The sequence below is a fragment of the Oryzias latipes genome, chromosome 15 (genome assembly GCF_002234675.1).
Source record: "Oryzias latipes chromosome 15, ASM223467v1".
NCBI lineage: Eukaryota > Metazoa > Chordata > Actinopteri > Beloniformes > Adrianichthyidae > Oryzias > Oryzias latipes.
Genome location: NC_019873.2, coordinates 1,546,522 through 1,568,788, shown reverse-complemented (window position 1 = coordinate 1,568,788; position 22,267 = coordinate 1,546,522). Strand labels below are relative to the sequence as shown.

Here is a 22,267-nt window from a genome sequence, read left to right as displayed (position 1 = left end):
GAAGTTATCTGATCATGTATTCTTGAGATAAATCTTCTAAGATGTACTGGGGTTTCTAAAAGTGCTTCTATACCTGAGCATGACGGCAAATATGGAAAGTCTGAGGTGTGACGCTGAAGGAAGTGGCGAATTTGGAAGTAACGGAATAGGCTAGACCAGGGGAGATTAAACTTATGTGAAAGATCATCAAAGCTGGCCAAAACTGAGTTTTTGTACATGTCTTTGAACAAGTGAATACCTTGCTTTTTCCAGAGAATGAAACCAGAGTCCAGTCTAGCATGGGGAAACTGGGGATTCCTGTTTATGGGACTTAAATGTAGGAGATCCCCACAGTCAAAGTTCCGTCTGAACTGAAACCATATTTTAAGAGCATTTATGACGACTGGGTTATCGGTGTATTTAAGGGCAGAGAGAGACAAGTCAGAGGTGGCCAGAGCACGGAGGGAGGTTGAAATCCATGATGCATCTTCAAGAAGGCACCAGTCCACATCAGGACTGTGGAGCCAGTGTAAGATATTCTTTGTGGCTTCTAGACGAAGAGAGAGGGCTTTAGCTAAGATCTTTGCATCGCAGTTGAGGAGAGAGATGGGTTGGTACGAGCTACAGTCTTTACCTGGTTTGAGCAGAAGGGTAATTGATGCTTCGGTTAATGTCTGGGGTAGTGAGCCACAGGATAGGGTCATTAAGCATATCAAGTAGTATTGGGGATAGTTTGTTTGAGAATTTTTTATAAAACTCTATAGGGTACCCGTCTGGGCCTGGAGCCTTTCCATTTTGCATTGAGTGTATTGCATTAGTGATTTCTTTATGGTCCAGTGGAAGCTCAGCATTGGTCCTGTGTATTTCTGTTACTAAGGGGGATTCTAAGTTATTTAAAAACATTTTCATTTCCGAGCAATCTTCTGTCATTTCTGACATATACAGGTCGGAGTAAAAGGAAGTAAATACTTTGTTGATTTCTGCTGGGTCAATAGTCAGTGTGCCATCTTTTTTTGTTATTTGGGGGATAAGTTGAGCAGCTGAACGACACTTCAGTTGGTGTGCTAAGAAACGTCCAGCTTTGTCGCCATGTTCATAGAGGTATCCCCGTGATTTTAACAGGAGCTGTTCTGTTTTTTCAGTTGCTATCAAATTATATTTTGTTTGGAGGTCTAGTCTCTTTTTATAGAATTCAGGGGAGGGAGAAGCACAATACTGAGCATCCACTTTAGATATAGATGTAATAAGCTCTTCTTGTGTGGTCCTTTTCATTTTGTTTATTTTAGCTGAATATGAAATAATCTCACCTCTGATAACAGCCTTTAATGTTTCCCAGAGGATAGAAGGGGAGATGTCATCTTTTTGGTTAGTTTCTATGAAGTATTCTTTGGGATATAATTTTGCAAAAAATATCTTCAGCCAAGAAGTTTCTGTCAAAATTCCGGGGGGGGCGTTCCAATTTATAGTAAGGAAACACAAGATCCAGTAGTACAGGGGCGTGGTCAGATTCAATTATAGATGAGTATTCAACTTCTGAAACAAATTAGAAAAGATTCTGGTCAACGTAAAAATAGTCTATTCGACTATATGAATGATGTACAAGGGAAAAAAAAGAATATGATTTACTTTGTGGATACAAAACACGGTCAACACATCCTATCTCGTTCATAAAATTTGATAGGAGTTTGGCTTTTTTGGAAATGTTTGTTGATTTAGGATTGGAGCGATCAAGTGTTGGATTTATTACACAGTTCAAGTCTCCACCAAAAATTAACTGGTGTGAGTTTAGGTCAGGAATCAATGACATTACCTTACCTATAAATTATTCATCATCCTAATTTGGGGCGTAGATGTTTACCAAGACCACAGGCTTATGATACAGGAGCCCAGACACAATCACAAACCGCCCTTGAGGGTCTGAAATAATGGTGGTTACAGCAAACTGGATTTTTTTATGAAATAATATGACTGTTCTGCAGGTTTTAGAAGTAAGATTAGAATGAAATATATTATCAACCCAACTTTTTTTTAAGTCTGACTTGGTCTTTAACCAGTAAGGGAGTTTCCTGAAGAAAGGCAATATCACATTTCAAATGTTTAAGGTGATTAAGTATTCTAGCTCGTTTAACGGGTCCATTTAAACCTTTTACATTCCAAGTAATGAAACGTACAGGAGCTCCTCCTGCATCAGCAGCGTTCACCATATAAAAAATAAAAGAGAAAAAGACCCAGAAGTGACAGCCAGGGTGCACACCTTATTAATTACTTTATCAAAGCAAAAGAGCAGTCCATGCTGCAGGAGAGTGATGACGTCCCCTTCCCCACCCCGTTTAAACCTGAACTAAGAACTAAGCCTATACCTGTCCTTCTCCATGAGGCAAGCTGCAGGTTAAACACTATTTTTCCTACGAACGTCTGGTAGCACATTTCCTTGTGTTATGCATAGGGCTCCCAGCTCTAGAACATAAGCACTAAAATTCAGACAATCATTAGTGAACAACTGAAGTGTTAACTAATTATTTAAAGGGGGAAAAAAAACAACTAAATAATAATGACAATAAAAAAAAAGAAATTAGAGTGACGAATTTAAGCTACAGACATATAGACCACTAATCATGTCTTGGCATATGTATAAACCTCAGATCCTGAGGCTGAATATGTTTAAAAAATAAAAAAAAACACATAAGAACGAAAAAACAAATGTAATAAAAGTAAAATAAAACACACACACACACACACACACACGCGTATAAACTAAGGATCCCGACGCACGACGGTGGTTACGTCAGTTAGTGGTTTTTGGCTTAAGATAGCATGAAATACTCACACTTTGAGTCCAGTGTCAACATGCTCAAATTTCTGGCCGTAAAATGTCTGCGCTTCGTCAGGCCAGTCGAAAGTCAGTCCGTTATTGTTGAACATCACTCGCAGCCGGGCCGGTAGAGCAGGTGGAATTTGACGTTCTTCTGCTACAACGCTCGTTTGACTCCGTTAAACGCAGCTCTGGTAAACTCTGATGGTGGCACCTTGGTATTTCAGCTCATGACTCCGCGCCCTTCTTTTTGCTGGAACCTAGAAAAGCAGACCAGGAACGTGCGAGGAGATGATCTTAGGCCGGGTTTGGAGGTCGGGGTCCGGTGTGCTCTCTCAAGCTCAGGCGGCGCGGGGGAAACTTCTGGTCCCATCAGCTGCATCAGCACATCCGACATGAACTTCACGGGGTCTTTGCCGTTTCCGCTGCCTTCGGGGATGTTCAGAATGCAGAGATTAGATCTCCGTGAGCGGTTTTCCAGGTCGTCACATCGATCCAAAAGCTCCTGGTTGTGATTCTGGAGCATTCTGATGGCAGATTCCGCAATGGTGAGCCGCTCAAAGTTATCGCCAGCAACCCCCTCCACGGAGGTAAGACGGCTCTGGAAGGAGTTGAGAGTTGTCTGTAGCGAATCTAGAGAGGATTGTAGTGGTTTGATGGGAATTTCAATGTCCTCCTTCTGTGAGGTTCTCTGTTTTGCGAACTCAGCCGCTAGTTGGTCCATAATGTCTGCACCAGCTGCAACAGGCGGCGGGGGTGTCCCAGACGCTCCTTCGGTGCTCGGAGAGTTGCTAGCTGTGAAAGATGCTAACTTAGCCGCTGCGCGCGTGGCCGGGGTTTGCACGCTGTTGGCCGATTTGGCCCTATTAAGCGCTACTCATTCTTACCAAGAGAGTTTGATACTACCACCACTAAATATATACCAAAGTTTACGCAGTGAAATATCATAAAGAGGGGTTAACAAAAGAAATGAGCCGGGAGCCTCTTTCTATGTGTCACAACAGGAAGTCAACAAATATATTTCTGTTTAGATTTTAAATTGTCATATAACTGAACAAAATGATGGAAAAAGGTCAGAGAAGTGAATCTATCTGCAATCAGCGGCAGTTTTCACACTACATCTCCCATGATGCATAGAGTTAAAGTGACAGCGTCTCAGTGTACAACAAGTCTTCCCTTTATGTTGGGTTAAAACAACCTGTAACATCATAACAATTCAAAAAGGAAAGAAAGACCAACAGACAAAGGTACCTTTACGAGGAGAGCAGACAGAGATCTACCCAGTAAACAATCTCTCTCCACTCTGGCGCAAATTCTGCTGCCTCCTGTTTTAATAAGTTGATTTGGGTTGTCCCTAAGTTACACATGCGCTGAGCTCTAAGGAGGGGAAACAGATAAAAACACAGCTGCAGCGCTATCAGAAAGCATTTATTACAACATGTCCGTCCTTCCACAGTCTTCTCAAATCATCTGTGGACCTGCAAATCCGTTTCTCACAGATAAACTAACACAGAGCGTCCTTCGATTCATTTTAGACACAGCTAACACAGGTTCTCAGGAGAATGCTAAAAAGACGCAAAGATAAACATTTTCTCCCAAGGGTGTCACCTCCACCTTCCTGTGAAACAGATATATATATATTTATATATATATATATATACGTGATGCGTAAAATAAGCAAATATGAGATAACTTGTATACATTATTCCAACAGTTTAAAACGTCTTGAAACCACAATGAACACACATCAAACATCAAACATCAAATCTTCTTGATGAAGTCAAAGGTCAACAGTTTAGTTCTCCTTCAAGGTTTGTGTTCATTAACAGCCAAACATCCCAGAGTTTGGTCCAAGTCATCTTTCTAACTGAAACATTTTTCCAATAACATCTGGATTATTTTACATGTTAAACTTAAGAAGAAGTAATAACAACATTTAAGAAACTGGATTAAGGTGAAGTGGACAACAGACACAATTAAACTAAATTGAAACAATTTATTCATCTAAATAGAAATAAAAAATTTTTGTTAAAGTTTTCAAAGACTTCATCTTTGATTAAAACAAAAGAAAAACTAATAAAACTTCAACATGTTCACTTTTTCTGTAGCTACAGAAAACATTAATATGTTAGTTTTTTTGTGTAAAATTTATCAAACATATTGTGATCATATTTTTCAAAAATTACAGTTGCCTTTGCACCAACATTGAAAAAAATATATAAAAAAAGTAAATCACTATTTAGAAAGAATATATTTCTTTTTTGTAAAGTTACATAAAATTGCATGTTAATAAACTGAAGGGAAAAACAACTACCAGGGTAAAATGTCAAATAATTTAGTTGAAAATTATTACGGAAAACTAACTTAACTTTTATTACATCTTTTAGAAAAAACAGTTGCAACTTCCAGCTTTTTCTGTCACAGTTATCACAAAAATGCTCGTGACATTGCAGAGGGACTGTACATCAATACAGACTGTAGAGTTTCTCCTTTTTTAATTTTTGGATGCTGGAGTGCAGCGGGATTTTTGTTACTGCAGAAAACTGCAGTAAAAACTGCAGTTCCAAAAAGAGCCCGTGATAGGCAAAATCCGTGAAGTAGAAACTTTTATTTTTTAACTATTATTATACAATTAAATACTCTATTATACATTTAAAAGAAAGAACAAACCATTTTACAGGCTCAAGCATTTGTTTCACAAATAAAAGGACTCTAGAAACGTTTTTTCAACAAATAACTTCTGTACTGTACTGTCAAATAATAATTTTAATCAGTGACTCAGGTGTATTTCACTGCTCTTCAGACTGAGCCGCTGCATCCTGACTCCGCTCTGCAGTGTTTTCTTCTTTTGAAGCCCGCGGTGCAGCTGTGTTTGTTCAGGAGAAGAACATAGTGATAGACAGTTGTTGTCGCTCCTTTTTCTGCTTTGCAAAAAGATCCCTATACACCGACATGCCACCATCAAGAGAATTTGCACGTACGTAATGTAAATTTGTCAAGCTGTTTTACGTACGTGTACATATTAAACTGCAACGTTATTGACGCACAGGTAGAGAAGAAGCGGAGTGACTTTTTAACCAATCAGAACACAGAACACAATGCACGATGCAAATCCGTGAAGTAGCGAAACCGTGAAAAGTAAACCGCGTTATATCGAGGGATCACTGTATTCTGTACATAGACGACTGCAGATCTCCCCATCAGAACTGTCATATTGTTAATTTTTCTGATGATACAGTCCCTGCTGTCTCTGTCTTCCAACCAACCGCAGCATCACAGCTCAGCTATACAGGAATTTATGGAGTGGTGTAACAACTTACATCTTGAGCTCATTTTGATGCCTGTGGAGATAAAGAAGTACAAATACCTGGGAACAGTCTTTGATGACCTGCTGAGGTTTTCTTCAAACACTGAGGCTATTTTAACAAAATGCAGTCAGAGACAATTCCTCCTGAGAAAATTAAAATCCTTTGGAACCAACAGTGACATTCTGACCAGATTCTACTACTCCATTGAAAATGTAATAACCTTCTCATTCGTCTGCTAGTTTCACTCACTAACTGTACAGAACAAAAACTGTCTTACACAGTGTAATAGTCTGTTTAAAAATCAACAAGCAGCCAATCAGAACACTTATCCCTTTGTACGATCAGAAAACAACAAAAAAAGCCCCCAGAATCCTCCAAGACCCCTTCATTGTTATGCATCATGAGTTTCAGTGGCTCCCCTCACATTGCAGACTTTGGCTTCCTGGATGCAAAACACAGAGTTGGTTACCAGGGCAGTCCAGCTGCTTAACACTGATTTACAATCCAGCTAATCAGTGCAAGTAACCCTTGTGCTATCCTATGGGGTAAAAATGACCATTGACGTGTTCTCCCTACCATGACAAAGGTGGATAAAGGTGGAAAGATTTCATGTAATCCATGGACACCAGTGAAGATCACAAATCATTGAAGAAAAAAGGTTCAGAGCTCTGTCTAGTGGGTCTAGATGACCCAACTCCCAATGCTAAAGTGCCTAGGATAGCACAAGAGTTTTAAATAGCACTGCGCTTTTCTGGACTGAGAGGTCTGAGGTCTTTCCAGGTATCTGTTGTAGCCACTCCTCCAGCTTGGGGGTTACTGCCCCGAGTGCTCCAATTACCACAGGCACCACTGTCACCTTCACTTTCCAGGCTTTCTCCAGTTCTTCTCTGAGTCCCTGGTATTTCTCCAGTTTCTCATGTTCCTTCTTCCTGATGTTCCCATCGCTTGGCACTGCCACATCCACCACAACGCCAGATCCATCCTATCAGTCTGGATCTGGAAGTCCCACAGGATCTTTGCTTGCCCCCTTGGGATAAATGGAGTTGTTTGAATTTGAATTGAAGAACAACCAGTTTGCTGAACTGTGTTGAGTTTTGTAGCTGATGGGGGTCTTCTGTTAGCCATAAAACTCTCTTTGCTGCCATCCTCAGAAGAAGCTGCTTATCCTCTCAAATCATTGATGCTACAAACGCTAAAAGACTTTGTGAACAGTCACAACTTTCAAAGAAAACAACAGCAGCTTCAAGCTTGGCTTACTAACTTGCTGGTGGCCTTCTGAGACATCCACGTGGAGACTTCTGTTGTTTTCCAACCTCAACATCTGGAAAAAGGCTTTTGTGTCAGAACACAAGACCATGAGGGGCCCTGAAAGTCTCACAGACATGAAGGTTGGTGCAGAAACCACTGGGGTTCAAATGAAACTCAAAAGAATGACAGAAGAGGAACCCACGAAGGTCTGCTGCAGCTCTGTTCTTTTTTTAACCCTTGTGCTATCTTAAATGACCCCCCCCCTTCCATTGAGGTGTTCTCCCTACCATGACAAAGGTGGATAAAGGTGGAAAGATTTCATGTAATCCATGGACACCAGTGAAGATCACAAATCATTGAAGAAAAAAGGTTCAGAGCACTGTCTAGTGGGTCTAGATGACCCATCTCCCAATGTTAAAGTGCCTAGGATAGCACAAGGGTTACAGAGGATCTTTTAGCCTCTGACTTTTGTTGAGGGCGCACATTAAAGAAAGCACAGCCCCAATCTGCAGAAACTTTATTTGTATCACATAAGTAAAGGACGGGAGATTCTGCAGGAAGAGTCTGACAAATGTTTATTTAGATTTTCTTCTGCTTGTCACAAACATTCATGAAACCTGAAGTGTGATTCTGGAAAAAGGAAAAACTGGACAGAAAAATGAAGTTTCATGTCTACGTCTTCACATCAAGAAAACAATCTAACAGAGGTTCCCTTCAAATCAGAAAATATCACCAAACAGCCTTTTTTCATTTATTATCTCAGGATTCAGTCATAAAATTCTTTTCCAACCAAAAAGCAGACAGAGTCGAAGCTGACCGTGTCCCACAGAGGAAAGCCCCCCCCTGTGCCAGCTGCATCTAGAAGACAAATGGACGTGGAGATGACCCGCAGGCTCAGCTGGAGTCACAGCAGGTTCAGGATGGAGCTGGCCTGGGAAGCCAGTTTGCTGCTGCTGTGATCCGTCAGTTTGCTCAGACTCTCCTTCATGTTCACAGAGATGAGCTCGTCCCTTGTCAGGCCTGAAACACAGAGGTACACCTCAGCAGGGGGTGGGGTACCACACCTGGACACTCCTCTCATCAATCCTGCTTTCTTTCAGACAAATTCCCATTTTCAAAAATGTCTTTCCATCCATCCTTTGTGTCGGAGTGAAGTTTGACATTGGGGGTGTGTGGGGCAGCAGTCTTAGCAGGGAAGCTTTAACCCTTGTGTTATCTTTGATGACCCCCCCCTTCCATTGACGTGTTCTCCCTACCATGACAAAGGTGGATAAAGGTGGAAAGATTTCATGTAATCCATGGACACCAGTGAAGATCACAAATCATTGAAGAAAAAAGGTTCAGAGCACTGTCTAAAGCAGGGGTCGGGAACCTTTTTGGCCAAGAGAGCCATAAACGCCACATATTTTGAAATGTAATTTTGAAAGAGCCATACAATAATGTAGTGTCCCCTTCCCACACTGAGGCACGGAGACTTAACCTCTTTTAAGTTATTCTGGTTACTGCAAACCGCAAGAAACGCTATACAATTAATTCAGCAACTCCTAAGTCTCTTCCACCGAGACGAGAACACGTCTCCCAACTTTATATTCCCCTGCTCCCGCTGCAGCCCTCCCATTTCCCTTATTCGGCCCATAGCTGAACCCCATTGGTCCAAACTACCTAACAACAGGCTGAGCGACAGAACTGAGAGCCAATCAGATCTCTGTTTGATGCGTTTAATGAACTCCAGAACTTTTAACGCGGCCCAACAGCCATCCAACTCAGTCCGCGACAATATGTTTAAAACTAAATATACAAATGAATGTGTGCATTTTTAAAGTACAATAAGTCTGTGGATTATTTTTTAATAACATCGTTATGCTGTTGCTGATAAATGATAAGTATTTCTCGTGGTAGTTTTGCTGATGGTCTAGTCTGGTTGATACATGGTGAGTTTCTGCTTCATGCAGGCGTTGAGACTTTAAACGTGATCGTAGGTCTGAATGTTCTGTAGATGTGAGGCAGACTGCTCACATGCAGACCTGGAGCCAAACACACACTCACACGCTGCAGTGGGTGACGGGCAGCGGGTTTTACGTTTTTACATTCCCTGCGTGATTCACCATGCTGCCCGTGCCCCCCCCCCCCCACCCCCTGCTTTCTCCCTCACACATCCTTTCCCCGCATCTGCGCACTCTTTCTCAGAGACGGGAGCGCGCAGTTTTAGGCACGTCAATTCACAGGTTTCCGGCTGGTACAAACTCTGTGAAATAATAGATAATAGTAACTGATAGTGCTGGCGCATCGCATCGCACCCGAGAAGGACTGGTCTAATGAAAAAAAAAGTATAATTAAAGATTTGTCTGCGAGCCACATGTGACCATCAAAAGAGCCATATATGGCTCGCGAGCCATAGGTTCCCGACCCCTGGTCTAGTGGGTCTAGATGACCCAACTCCTAACGTTAAAGTGCGTAGGAGAGCACAAGGGTTAATAAGATATATTTAGATAATAGATAGATAGCCTCAGATCAAATAATGAAGGGAGGGTTCTAGCCCCTCGCTCCATCCCATTCTCCTCATGCATGTGTGCCTTTTCTCTGGTTTCATCCCACAGTCCAAAAAAGATGCTTCACATGTTAATTGGTGTCTCTTAATTGTCCCTTGGTGTGCGTGTGGTGATGTAACTGACTGGTCACCTGCTCAGGGTGAACCCCCACCTTTCCCCAACATCAGTTGGGTTGACTCCATGACCCCGAGAGGGATTCAGCTGATTCTGAAGATGACTGGATGGATGATGGAGTTCCTATTTTGTTATTCCAACTGTAACTGCAGTGCAGTCAAATTGTTGGAGCTCCTGTTTAAATCAGTCGTCCTTGCTTTCCCACCTTGCTTAGCATTAAGTCCACTAAGTCAAGATAGACCAGGTCCTGATTCAGAGATGGTCTCCCTCTACCTTTTCCTTCTTTCTATAACATTTAAATATGTTATGAAATGAAACCCCTTACTGCAGTTAGCCAAGGTGCAGATGAGACCCAGAGTGCTGAACTTGACCTCGACGGCTGCTGCAGGATCCTCCAGGATCTTCTTCAGCTCAGGTAGAAGCTCTGCGTCTCTTAACGGATCTTTCACAGATTCTGCAGACACCACAAACATGAAAAACCCTCAACAGCATTTCCAAATGAACCTCTTTAACCTATTTGATTTGTAGAAGAACTGCCTTATGACAATCTGAGTCTTTCGTTGACTATTTTGGGGGGTAATTTTCTTCATTCTTCCCTTCCATATTTAGCTGCAATCCACAACAAACAACCTCTTACATGCACCCCCCTCTACCAATAGGAGCTGCTAATGGTGAAGCACCACCCACTCTTAGGTTAAGTCTCTCCTAATTGGTTGATTTAACTGAAACGACTTTTGTCTTTAATGTAGCTCACTAATCAGAAGAATCTGAGGCTACAGAAAAATGTGTGCTCTAACCTTTCAGTTTGTTTACTCATCTGTGTTTCTGTGCAGGACTCAAGAAATGAAATGAAAATGATGTTTTTGGTGTATTTAAGGTGTTCTTACTACAGTTTTCTCATGATGAAGGCCATATATAAAGAAAATTGAGATTAAAACCTCATTTCTGAGTTTTTTTTTCAAATTGTAGCGGATCAGGAGCAGATAATAACTTCTGTTTGAAAAAGCTGTCAGTTGTGCACAGAAACTGAAATGGGCGGGCCAAAGTCTCCCAGCTCTGCTCCATTTTGATGCATCATCCACAGACAAAAAGATCCATGTACTTGTTTTCCTCATCTGAACGTCTGTACGGCTGGATAGCTCCAACATTGCTCGCCATTTTTGTTGCACTGACAATGCTAGGTTGAGGTTTCGAGGGGCTATAAGCTAGCGGGAAAGAGTGTAAACAAAGGGACGATGGGATATTCGCTCAGGCTTACTCCGCACCAACAGAGAGGGGAATTTCTGATGAACTCCTGTTGCTCTGCAGAAACTATGTTCTAAAAAATGACACAGGTTTTTTTAATTTTGCCTAAAAACAGCCTCATCTTAAGTAAAGGATCACTAGGAACGCTTTAGAAATAGATCAAAAGATGACTGGAGTAGGACTTGAAGCAGAGAGAAAGTCTTGGTCTCAGGAGCTTTGCAGGTCTCCCACCACCACTATGCTTCAGTGACATGCCCAGCGTGAGTTTAACTGCTCTGCTTATGGTGTGCAAGTGCCACACTGTGTTTGTGTTTTGTTTGCTTATAAATAGAAAAGTTAGTAAAGCACATAATCTGTCAAATCTATATCTGTGTCAGCAAAAATATTCTATGAAGGATACATTGCACATATTTTTGAGAAAATAAATAATTTTTCCGGGGCTTAACATGATGAAGTTTTATGTTTTAACACTGATTTTGAGAAAACATACTAGTTCTATACAAACGAGCGTTATTCATCTAAATATTCAGTCAAACTGAATCCTTGCACCCCCATCACGGGAAAATTCTGGAACAGTTTACCAATGTCAAGAGCCGACGCTATTGCCAGGGCGACCAGGGCTTCATTCTGCATAATGACATGTTCGCTCGTTGCCATGGAGATCAGCTGTTGAATTCCACCTTCTTTGGCCACGGCACGCACAACTTCCTGTGAGAGAAGAAGCTGTTGTGAGGCCGATGTCTACAAAGAACGGAATGATGTTTTGTGTTGGCGGAAGCTCACCGGGTTTCTGCTGTGTCTGATCAGAGCTGCTAGAAGACGACTGGCTTCTCCCCGCACCCCCACATGGTCTTTGGCTTCACACCACTCTATGATGCGTGCGAGAAGCACAGCGTCGCCACCCAGCATCAGTGCTGCCTCCTCTGAATTCCAGATGGGAAGACAAGAAGAGAGAGGCTATTTCAGAGATGTGCACAAGCACAGTTTGTTCGTCTCAGGTGCTGGACAGTCTCAGAAAGTTTGGCCAACATTACAAAATAGAAGGAAAGACCAAAAAGTTGAATATGCGTTTTCACAGAAATTAAATCAATTGTAAACCTACTGTTTGCACAATAAAACAAAAAAAGGAAAGAACTGGAGAACCAGATCCACCAGCTGTGGAAGCACACGTGTATGGAAGCGATTCTGTAGTATAATTAAAAATAAAAGTCAAAACCAGAAATGCTTTTTCATTTTCAAAATAAAGCTGCATTTTTTTACTAAAAATTAAAATGAAAAAGCAATCCAGCAAAATGCTTTTTCATTTTCTTCTTCAACACCGCTTTTTTTCTGTCACTTAATTGAAATGATAAAGAAAATGGTATTTGACATTTCATTTTCAAAAAGTTCTCTGGTAAATGTGTAGCAAAATTCATTTAGAAATGTCTTATTTGACAATTAAATGGATTAACAGAAATACTTTTTAATTTTCAAAATGTAACTGCATCAAATGACTCAAAATTAAAATGAAAAATCAATATTTCAGAATGCTTTTTCCTTTTGTTGTGTCGGTCAAGTTGTAGAAAAGAACACCCGCTCAGTTCAAGATCCAACTTTATTCTTCTTCTGCAGCTTCTCTCAGTCCCAGCTACTCATACATCAGTGATCATCTCCACATACTGGGTAAAAGGTGTAATGACACTCCATAACAACACCACATATCCCCCTTTTTTAGATTTTAAACCAATAGAGAATTCTCCATAAAAGGAAACATTTGACTCCATAACTTTTCAAATGGTATGAATAACAAAATACAAATAGAAACAGAATTGTCAATTTGAGTTAACCCCTGAACATTAAGGTAAAGAATATTCACTCTCCATTAAATGAGATAACCTGTGGCCAGAATGTTTAACTGAAATATATGACCTTGGTAATATCAAATTTTATATATATGACCTTGGTAATATCAAATTTTATATATATGACCTTGGTAATATCAAATTTTATTAACAACCAAAGTCAAAGTCAGGAACAACATAAACATTTGTAACAGTTTATCATAACCTGTCATCCCCCCGAAAAAAAACACTTAAGTGGGTTAGGGTTAACCACTGAGCCAGGTAGGAGGCAGAACGTGCCTGCGACCACGCCAGCGCCCCAGAGGAGAAGGCAAAGGATCAAAAGATGGTAGATACACCTCCTCAGGCTGTACAGAACTGTCATGAGTCTCTTCAGCAATGGCAGGTGATGCTGGGGACAAATGAATGGCATTCTACACCTTGCCATCTGAGAGTTTGAAGGTTGAAGGTCCTTTTTGTGCCAAAACCTGAAGCAGCTGTGTGAACTTGGAACGTCCTTTCTTCACGAAACCAGGTTTCCTTATCCGCACATAGGAACCACATGTAAAGTTTGCGGTTTGTGCTGCACGTCGCTTATCTGTGTACTGTTTAATCCTAGCTTGGCGTCGCGGAACCATTTTGCTCAACGTCCCACATTTCATCTGAGAAGATGCACGTGGAGGAGCCAGGTTTTTTATGTTGAGTTTGGTGCAAAAAGGGCGGCCATGCAGCAGTTCGGCTGGTGAAACAAAAGTTATTGCATGAGGAGTAGCCCGATAAGCAAGGAGAAAGTCAGTAATATAGGGGAGCCATGGCTGACCTTGAATGTCAGTTGTTTGTAAGCAGTGTACAAACACCCTGTTCCACCTCTCCATTTCACCATTACTCTGAGGGTAGTAGTTGGAGCTGCGGCAGTGCGTTATGTCGCGAGCAGCTAAGAAGTCCTCAAACTCAGTAGAAACAAAACAAGAACCATTGTCAGTCACTAATTCGAGGGGGTTACCTTCACGACTGAACACAGCAGACAAAAACAAAGTGACAGTCGCAGTAGTTACATTTGAGAGAAATGTTACTTCAGGCCACTTACTGTAGTAATCTATCAGTGTGATGGCGTAACGACAGTCAGCTGAAGCAGAGTTAAAGGGTCCCACTATATCTATAGCAACCTTTTCCCACGTTGTCCTGGGAAGGGGAATCGGTTGTAAGGGGGCAGCTCTAGTTATAGCAGTTTTGTCGTGCTGGGAGCAGGTTGTGCAGGATTTGACAGCAGCTTCCACATCCACATCCATACCAGGCCACCAATAGAGCTCTCTCAAAAGTTGTTTGGTCCTAACAATACCTTGGTGCGTGTCGTGAGCTAGCTGTATAAACCGAGATCGCAGCGAGGTGGGAACGACAAGATGATGAGATCCACGGATCAGGTAACCGTCTGTTTCAGCCAGCTCTGCTTGGATGTGGTAGTAGGGTAAAAGAGCTGGGTCAAGGCCTTTTGCATTACGGGGCCAGCCATCACGAAGATAAACTAGAACCTGTTGCAACACAGGACAGTCCAGACAGGCCTGGATCAGCTGGTCTTTTGTGACAGCGGCAAAGTCCACATTAGCCACCAGTGCTACCATGTCCTCTTCTAGCTCGTGTGGTGGAGGAGAAAAGACAGATAAACGAGATAAACAGTCTGCCACAACGTTCTCACGACCCGGTTTATACTCTACAGTGTAGTTAAAACACATGAGGCAAGCTGATTATCTAGCAATCCGCATTCCTGCTCGTCCAAAACCTTTAGTAGATAGCAGCGTAGTGAATGGGCTATGGTCAGTGCGTAGAGTAAAGTGTTTACCCCACAAATATGTGCGCCAGCGTTCAGCGGCCCAAATACAGGCGAGCGCCTCTCTCTCAATCATAGAATACCACTAAGAGACCGGGAAGCAAACGCAATGTTTTTTTCGGTGTCCCCATGTAACTGGGTAAGTACTGTAACAATACCATAATCACATGCATCTGCGGTAACTATGCTGGGAAGAGCTGGGTCAAACAGAGAAAGAGCAGAGCCAGTAGCTATCAGTTTTTTAGAGTTCTCAAAAGCCACTTGTGCCTCCTCAGTCCACTCGAAGTTTGCGTTCTTACGCAACGTGGCACGAAGTGGTTCCACAACACAAGCATAGTTGGGAATGAAATTTGAATACCACCCTGTAAGGCCCAGGAAAGAGTGTAGAGTTGTAGCATCACAAGGGGAAGCAGCATCTGTGATAGCACTGATGTGATCAGGATTTGGCCTGATACCTGTAACAGAAACAATGTGCCCCAAAAATGACAGCTCAGTTTGTATGAACAAGCACTTTTCCATGTTAAGTTTCGGCCCACTACTGCACAGCCGGTGCACCACAGCCTTTAATCGCTTTTCGTGAAGATCAGGCGTGTTAGCAAACACAATTACATCGTCCAAATAGCATTGAACACCATCCAAACCTGACAGAATCTGTGTCATCATCCTTTAAAAAGCACTGGGGGCTGAAGCCAAACCAAAAGGTACTCTGGTAAGACGGAACAGTCCATCATGTGAAATGAAACCAGTAAGGTCCCTGCTTTCAGGATGAAGGGGTACTTGGTGGTAAGCATTCTGCAAGTCTATGGTGGAAAACATCCATGCTCCACGTAGCTCATGAAACACCTCCTCAATGTGTGGTAGCGGATGGCTGTCAACAACCACTGCTGAAGAAGGCACAGCTGCACTGACCCGGCAATCGCTGATAACAAGGTTCAGAGCATTGAAAAGATCCAAACCCAAAAGTGGGTTTCCAGTTGACACCACGTACACATTGATTGTGGCACAGCTTGTTCCACAGCTCACTGTCAGTTCCAAACACCCTAAGACAGAAATAGGTTCTCCTGAGTATGTAACTAGTCTTCTTTTTGCTACGGAAAGTGGAATATGACCATAATGTTTCTGGTACAGGCGCATAGGGAGAATGGACACTGCAGATCCAGTATCGACCAGCAGGTCAACTGTAATTGTGGGTCCCTCAGCTGCACGCATAGAGACTTTGCACATCAGCCTGCTGTTAAGGCTTGTCATGTCCTCTTCTTCCACTAGTAATATTTTGATTGTATCAGGCTGTTCAACCGACACTTCCCTCACTTTATTTAACACAGTCCCACTCCTGCAGACTCTCTCAAAATGTCCATGTTTACTGCATTTTCTGCATGTGGCTGATTTAGCAGGGCATTTAGGAAAACTTGCAATGTGTGTTAAAGATCCACAGCGGTAACATGTGTTACCAGCAAACCCACGTCCATTTGGCAGGACTCTCTATGGTGCTTTAGCTTGTGGACGCCCGTGACCGTGTCTGTACCTGCACCATGACCGTGTCCCCTGCACCATGCCAACTACAGCTTCACAGGCTGGCGTAGTTATAGCTTTAGCTTCTGCCAGAGCACTTTCAATCTGAGATTGATTCAGATAATGTGAGAGTTTTCTGTAGAGTGAGATTGCCTTCCATAAGCAGGCGTTCTCGGATCCTCCTGTTGTTGGTTTTTTCCACAATTTGATCACGTATCATGTCATCAGCCAGCGAGCCAAAGTTGCACGTAGTAACGAGCTCACGTAAGGCAGCAGCATACTGAGCAGTTGACTCAGCAACACGTTGAGCCTGACGAAACTTATTTCTCTCTGTCACTGTATTTAACTTGGGTATGAAAAACGTCTTTAATGACTGCAGGGCATCTGCGTCGGAGTCACCCGTATCCGGCAAAGTGTAGAAAATGTGCTGGGCTTCCGCGCCAACAGTGTGGATCAGCAGCGCCCGTTTCCTCTTGTCCTCCATCTTGTCGGCTAACGCCAGTACGTAGTTTTCAAACGTGCGTATCCAAGACTCCAGAGGGATTGTAGACACACCGGGATTCTGTAGGAATGCTGGGGTCGGCAAAATTCCTAGTAAAGCTATCCTCGTCGCCAACATGTTGTGTCGGTCGAATTGTAGAAAAGAAATGTAGACACCCGCTCAGTTCAAGATCCAACTTTAGTCTTTTTCTGCAGCTTCTCTCAGTCCCAATTACTCATACATCAGTGATTATCTCCACCTACTGGGTAAAAGGTGTAATGACACTCCATAGCAACACCACACATTTCTACTTAAAAAAACGCTTATTCTGTGTCATAATTAAAACGAAAAGGCAAAGAGGGGATTGCATTTTCATTTTAACATCCACCCTGCAAACATTGTCGCATTATTCAATTCGAATAAGCATTTACAGCGGAGAGGCGGGGCGATGACGTCAGTGCTATCTCCCTGTGTCCGGCTACTACAGACACAGACATGCTAGGAGCAGTGTAGCTTTGTGTTAGCGGCATAATCATAACAGTAATAAAAGCACATTCAGAAGATAGTCTCCTGCAGCTTCGCGCTGATTTTGCTGTTCGATGACAGCTGGAGTCCCATCAACAGCTATAGCAGATTTCACCCATGCTAAAACACACCAACACACACTCAGCTTCGCGCTGAGTGTGTGTTGGTCCAACCACCATCTATCTTCTAAATGTGCTTTTATTGTTGTGATTATTATTAAAGGCCTGCTCACTCATATTTTTTTTAAATCCGTACTGTCAGTGCTTTTTTCTGCGCTGTAAGGAGGAACCGAAAGACGGGTTAGGATTAGGCTAATATGTGATTAAAACATTAGCCGTGGAGAGGTACTTAAAACTCTGAACGGGCATTGAGCATCTTGGATGTAAATATGTAGGAATTACACCAGCCTTTATTTTATTCTGGACACCACTGGAAACACAAATTCATATGATGGTTTCTCAGATCGTAGCAGCATTTCCGCCTTCGGCAATCGGCAGCTTTGGGTCGCGGGGCTTCGTGCTCCACTATGTGAAGGCAGCTGTCGGTCCGAAGAAAAAAAGCTTGTCCGGGGGGGGGGTTTCGATGAACCGTGGTGCGTCCGAAGGAGGGCAGCAGAAGGTGGAAATGTTGCTACGTAGTCCTGAGAAGCTGTGTAAAATCATCAAAAGTTCAAAACCAACACAAAGTCCTCTTCTCTGCCACTAACACAAAGCTGCACTGCTCCTAGCATGAGTCTCTTAGCAGCTGGACACACGGAGATAGCACTGACGTCATCGCCCCCCCTCCCCGCTGGAAATGCTAAGTGGAATTGAATAATGCGACAATGTTCGCAGGGTGGATGTTAAAATGAAAATGCAATCCCCTCTTTGCATTTTCATTTTAATTATGACACAGAATAAACTGTTTTTAAGTAGAAATGAAAAATCATTTTGAAGTATTGATTTTTCATTTTAATTTTCAGTCATTTGATGCAGCTACATTTTGAAAATGAAAAATCATTTCTGTTAATCCATTTATTTGTCAAATTAGACATTTCTAAATGAATTTTGCTACACATTTACCAGAGAACTTTTTGAAAATGAAATGTCAAAAACCATTTTCATTATCATATTAATGAAGTGACAGCGCTAATGTATGCTATCACTTTGGCTGGGGGGGAGATGCGTAAAGGCAGGGGAGAGGTGGTCGGCCCCGCTCTTCTGGATGATCTATAGACAGTATATATCACTGGACATACTGACCCCTCTCTCTCTTCACGTTCCGAATAGGAAGTACCTGCCGGCTTCAAGAAGCCAAAGTCCCATAAACTTCCAAAGAAATTAACAGCTGTTAATTCTACTGATACCTTTTTCTTAACATCTTCTTGTTAATCCTAACTTTTTTTTATGATGATTTTTCTTTATCCCAAATTATTCAAGTTTAAACTGACCAATCAGATGCCTCAGTGAAACCATGTGGTGCCCGCTGGCCCCCACCTCGAATGTTTTATTGACAGATTCTCCCGAGCTGCTTTCAGTAGAAAGGGTGTGGACTTTGAACAAGCTTTCTCATGATTGCTGACAGTAGTAGACCTAGAAACATTACTCAGACCAACTCGGACCAATCACCGTCATCTGGCTCTAAATGGCGATGCCTGTGTCGCGGAAAAATGGCGACAGCTAAGGTATTTTCTATGGGTGACGTCACACTCGCTTTGTCCAGTGATATATGTCTGTCTCTTCATCTGAACTCCATGTTTCCTGCCATGCAGGGTCTGATGGTGAGTCACATTTACCTGATTCAGCACGTCAGTCCTCTTCTTACCTTGTCCATCCACCATCATGCGCAGTGTTCCCAACAGCTTGAACTGAACCGGTGGCATGTCGGTACGCAGCAGAGACTTTATCCTTTCAGTCACACCGTCCTCCAGCATCCGCACTTTGTTGATAGCTGGGAGACACAGATGTCAAATCAGTCAAACAATGCTTTTTGTGTGAGTCTTTGGGTGTGCTCGTGTGAAGATACGTTTTATATCCATTAGCTGACTGAGACTACCAGAGCTGAACATCACCAGATTATATTTGTTTGTTCCCTGCTGTCTCTAATTCTCAATTCAGCTTTTACCATAATAATAACTCTTTAACTTTTTTTTAACAAAAGTTTCATTTTTACATCCACCAGAGGAATAATATCCAGACTTCTCTGCTTCATGTAACTTATAAAACTTTAATATTTCAAAAGTAAAAGAAAGTTCAATCTAAACTCATTCTAAGATTCAGACACTTCATCTCTCTTCCCTTCCAGGCCTCGCGGGCTGGTGTCCTACACGTTTTACAACCAACCTACAATTGAAGCTCCTTATAGGCTAAACAGACCTGATCCAGGTAATCAGCAGCAAATAAGGTAGGATTTCTGGAAAACCAGCAGTACGCTGGCCCTCGGGGCCTGGATTTGGGGACCCCTGCTGTATAGAATAGTCAAATTCAATTATATTTTTTTGTCCCACAGCAGCAGTCACTGACTGCAAGTTGGAACGATTTCGGCGCCTTTCAGCGAAAATATGACCCCCGCCACGTCTCGAAAAGTCACCAAAGTGTTAACACACCTCAGATAAATTGAAAATGAAGTTTCCACAAAGTCACCCCCCCCCCCAAAAGATGATGACATCACGGCGAGTGATCCCGCCAAAAAAATTAGTGGGCTGAAAACCTTAAAAAATTGTTTCAAAATACAGTTACTTAAAAAATACAGTTAAACCAAAACACACGTGTTGGGGATATCCCAAAGAAGTTCTGAAATCATTATGGGACGGCCACACAACCTATGGCTTGGCGGCCATTTTGTGGCGAACTCTGAGAATTGGCGATTTTTGTGTTTTTCCACGAAATGGGAAAACAAAACTTTTGTTTGAGCGATTTTCACGAAATTGCACAAACTTGCTGCCAGCTTGTGAAGGAAATTGTTTTATTATTATCATTGTGTAAATGTATTTGTCTAAATGTATGTTTAAATGTTAACTCAGATTGACCTTTTTACCTCTTCTGAAAACAGTTGTGTGTTTGTTCATCTGCTTCTCATCCCCCACCCAGGATGAGGGGTTTACGACACACTGTCCTGGGCTGATAAGGGATACTGTTTGAACTTAGAATCCAACCAAAAGGGTCATTTGACGACACCCCCTAATGAACTTTTTGTCTTCGTCTTGAAAATGTTACCTCGTTCTTGTGTCCTTAATAAAAGCAGCACAGGGAGAGGCAGACCTTTGAGAAGAGAAGCGTGGTAGACGTTTTCTGTCACTCTTGCTCGTCTCCCTCGTGCATGAGAAACTTGATTCTTGTTGTGGTTTGTTGTTTATAATTGTGTTTTTCTTTAATGTCTAGATGCATTTATCTGACACAGCTCCAGTCTACAAACACCACAGAAGTGTCATTGACCTTTGACCGCCATCTTGCATTTAAAAAAAAAAGCCTCTTTAGCGCCACATACAAACGAAAACTCGTCCCAGAGATTTTTCGCCATTGTCTCGTAACTTCTCAGGCATCCAAAGCAAGGTCATGTGGAGAAAATGTTAGAATTATAAGTTCAAAGGCTGGAACTGGAAAAAATGAAAAACACTGGATATGGACATATAAGGAATGTGGGCGTGGTCAGCAAAAAAAAACACTGTTGCTAAGAACAACAAAAAGTTGGCTTTTTGTGATTCATCTGAAACTTACATCGATTTGTTCATCATCCCGAGGCGACAAAAACATAAAATTGTTGCTATGGAGAAAAAAATCAACAGAAAAATTTGTTTTTTTACTAACTTATGAAATATAGTTCTCCCCAATGGAGCAATGTGTTTTTCTGAGTCAGTTGATGATGCTGATCGCTAAGCTAGCACTTTTAGCTAAATTAGCATAACTAGCATAGTTAGCATAATTATCATCTTAAACAATGTGTTTTTCTGAGTCAGTTGATGATATTGATGGCTATGCTAGCACTTTTAGCCACATTGGCACAGCTAGCAAATTTAGCATGATTAGCATTTTAAGTAATGTGTTTCTCTGAGAGTTGATGCTGATCTCAATGCTAGTACTTTTAGCCACTTCAGCATAGTTAGCATAATTAGCATTTTAAGCAATGTGTTTTTCTGAGAGAGTTCATGATGCTGATCGCAATGTTAGCAGTTTTAGCAACATTAGCTTAACCTGCATTGTTAGCATAATTAGCAGATGCAGCTTTGAATAGCCTTTGTCAAAAGTGGTCGCTGAGGGGCGGCGGTGCTGCGTAGAAATGGGCAGCAATGGCGCGGCGGTGGTGCATAGAGGTGGGCGTAGAAGGCGGGTTGTGTCTGCAAGCCATACAACGCTGCTTGCGGCTTTAATTTGTTTTCTATTTTACTTTATTTCTATATTATTTTTCATTTATGTTTTAGTGAACTTGTTTCCTTTTTTAATACTTACCCCTTGCACTTTGTTGGACATAAGTACAAAACATTGTACTACATGTTGGACTATTTAACCCTTGTGCTATCCTATCGGGTCAAGATGACTATTGACGTGTTATTCGTACCATTACAAAGGTGGATAAAGGTGAAGAGGATTTCGTGTAATCCATGGACACCACTGAAGATCCTAGCCTAGATGACCCCACTCCCAATGTTAAAGTGCCTAGGATAGGGGGGTATATAAGGGGTATGGCAGCTGAATGGCTTGGTTTGCTAGGTTTAGGACTTGCGTGGAGTAAACCAGGATTCACTGCCCAGGGGGCAAGATGAGCTTATTCCAGTGTGGGTCCTTCAGAAAGACCCTTCACACTACTGCTGAACTATGTAGCCACAGGGGGGCACAAGTCCCCCTGTGCCAGTCTTCGTAACTCTTGTGCTATC

General features: G+C 42.1%; 1 protein-coding gene and 1 long non-coding RNA gene across 5 annotated transcripts in view; one reads left to right on the top strand and one right to left on the bottom strand.

Annotated features, from left to right (window-relative positions):
• The first annotated feature begins 521 nt into the window (after positions 1–521).
• On the top strand, positions 522–20,039 carry LOC105357494. The gene is made up of 3 exons (XR_002874690.1): positions 522–3,381; positions 19,702–19,800; positions 19,906–20,039. It is a non-coding gene; the product is annotated as an uncharacterized LOC105357494 (long non-coding RNA).
• LOC101165120 (rap1 GTPase-GDP dissociation stimulator 1-like) overlaps positions 7,848–22,267 on the bottom strand; it is a 62,891-nt gene continuing 48,471 nt past the window's right edge. For 3 of the 4 annotated variants that reach the window (XM_020699741.2, XM_011492565.3, XM_020699740.2), the window contains 5 exons: positions 19,222–19,347; positions 12,039–12,178; positions 11,837–11,963; positions 10,336–10,464; positions 7,930–8,367 (listed from right to left, as the gene is read on the bottom strand). In XM_020699741.2, the coding sequence (XP_020555400.1) occupies positions 8,252–8,367; positions 10,336–10,464; positions 11,837–11,963; positions 12,039–12,178; positions 19,222–19,347 (638 nt within the window). In that variant the 3' untranslated portion in view covers positions 7,930–8,251. Of the gene's footprint in view, positions 8,368–10,335; positions 10,465–11,836; positions 11,964–12,038; positions 12,179–19,221; positions 19,348–22,267 lie in introns of all 4 variants that reach the window. The other variant, XM_004084335.4, reaches the window with a different exon arrangement.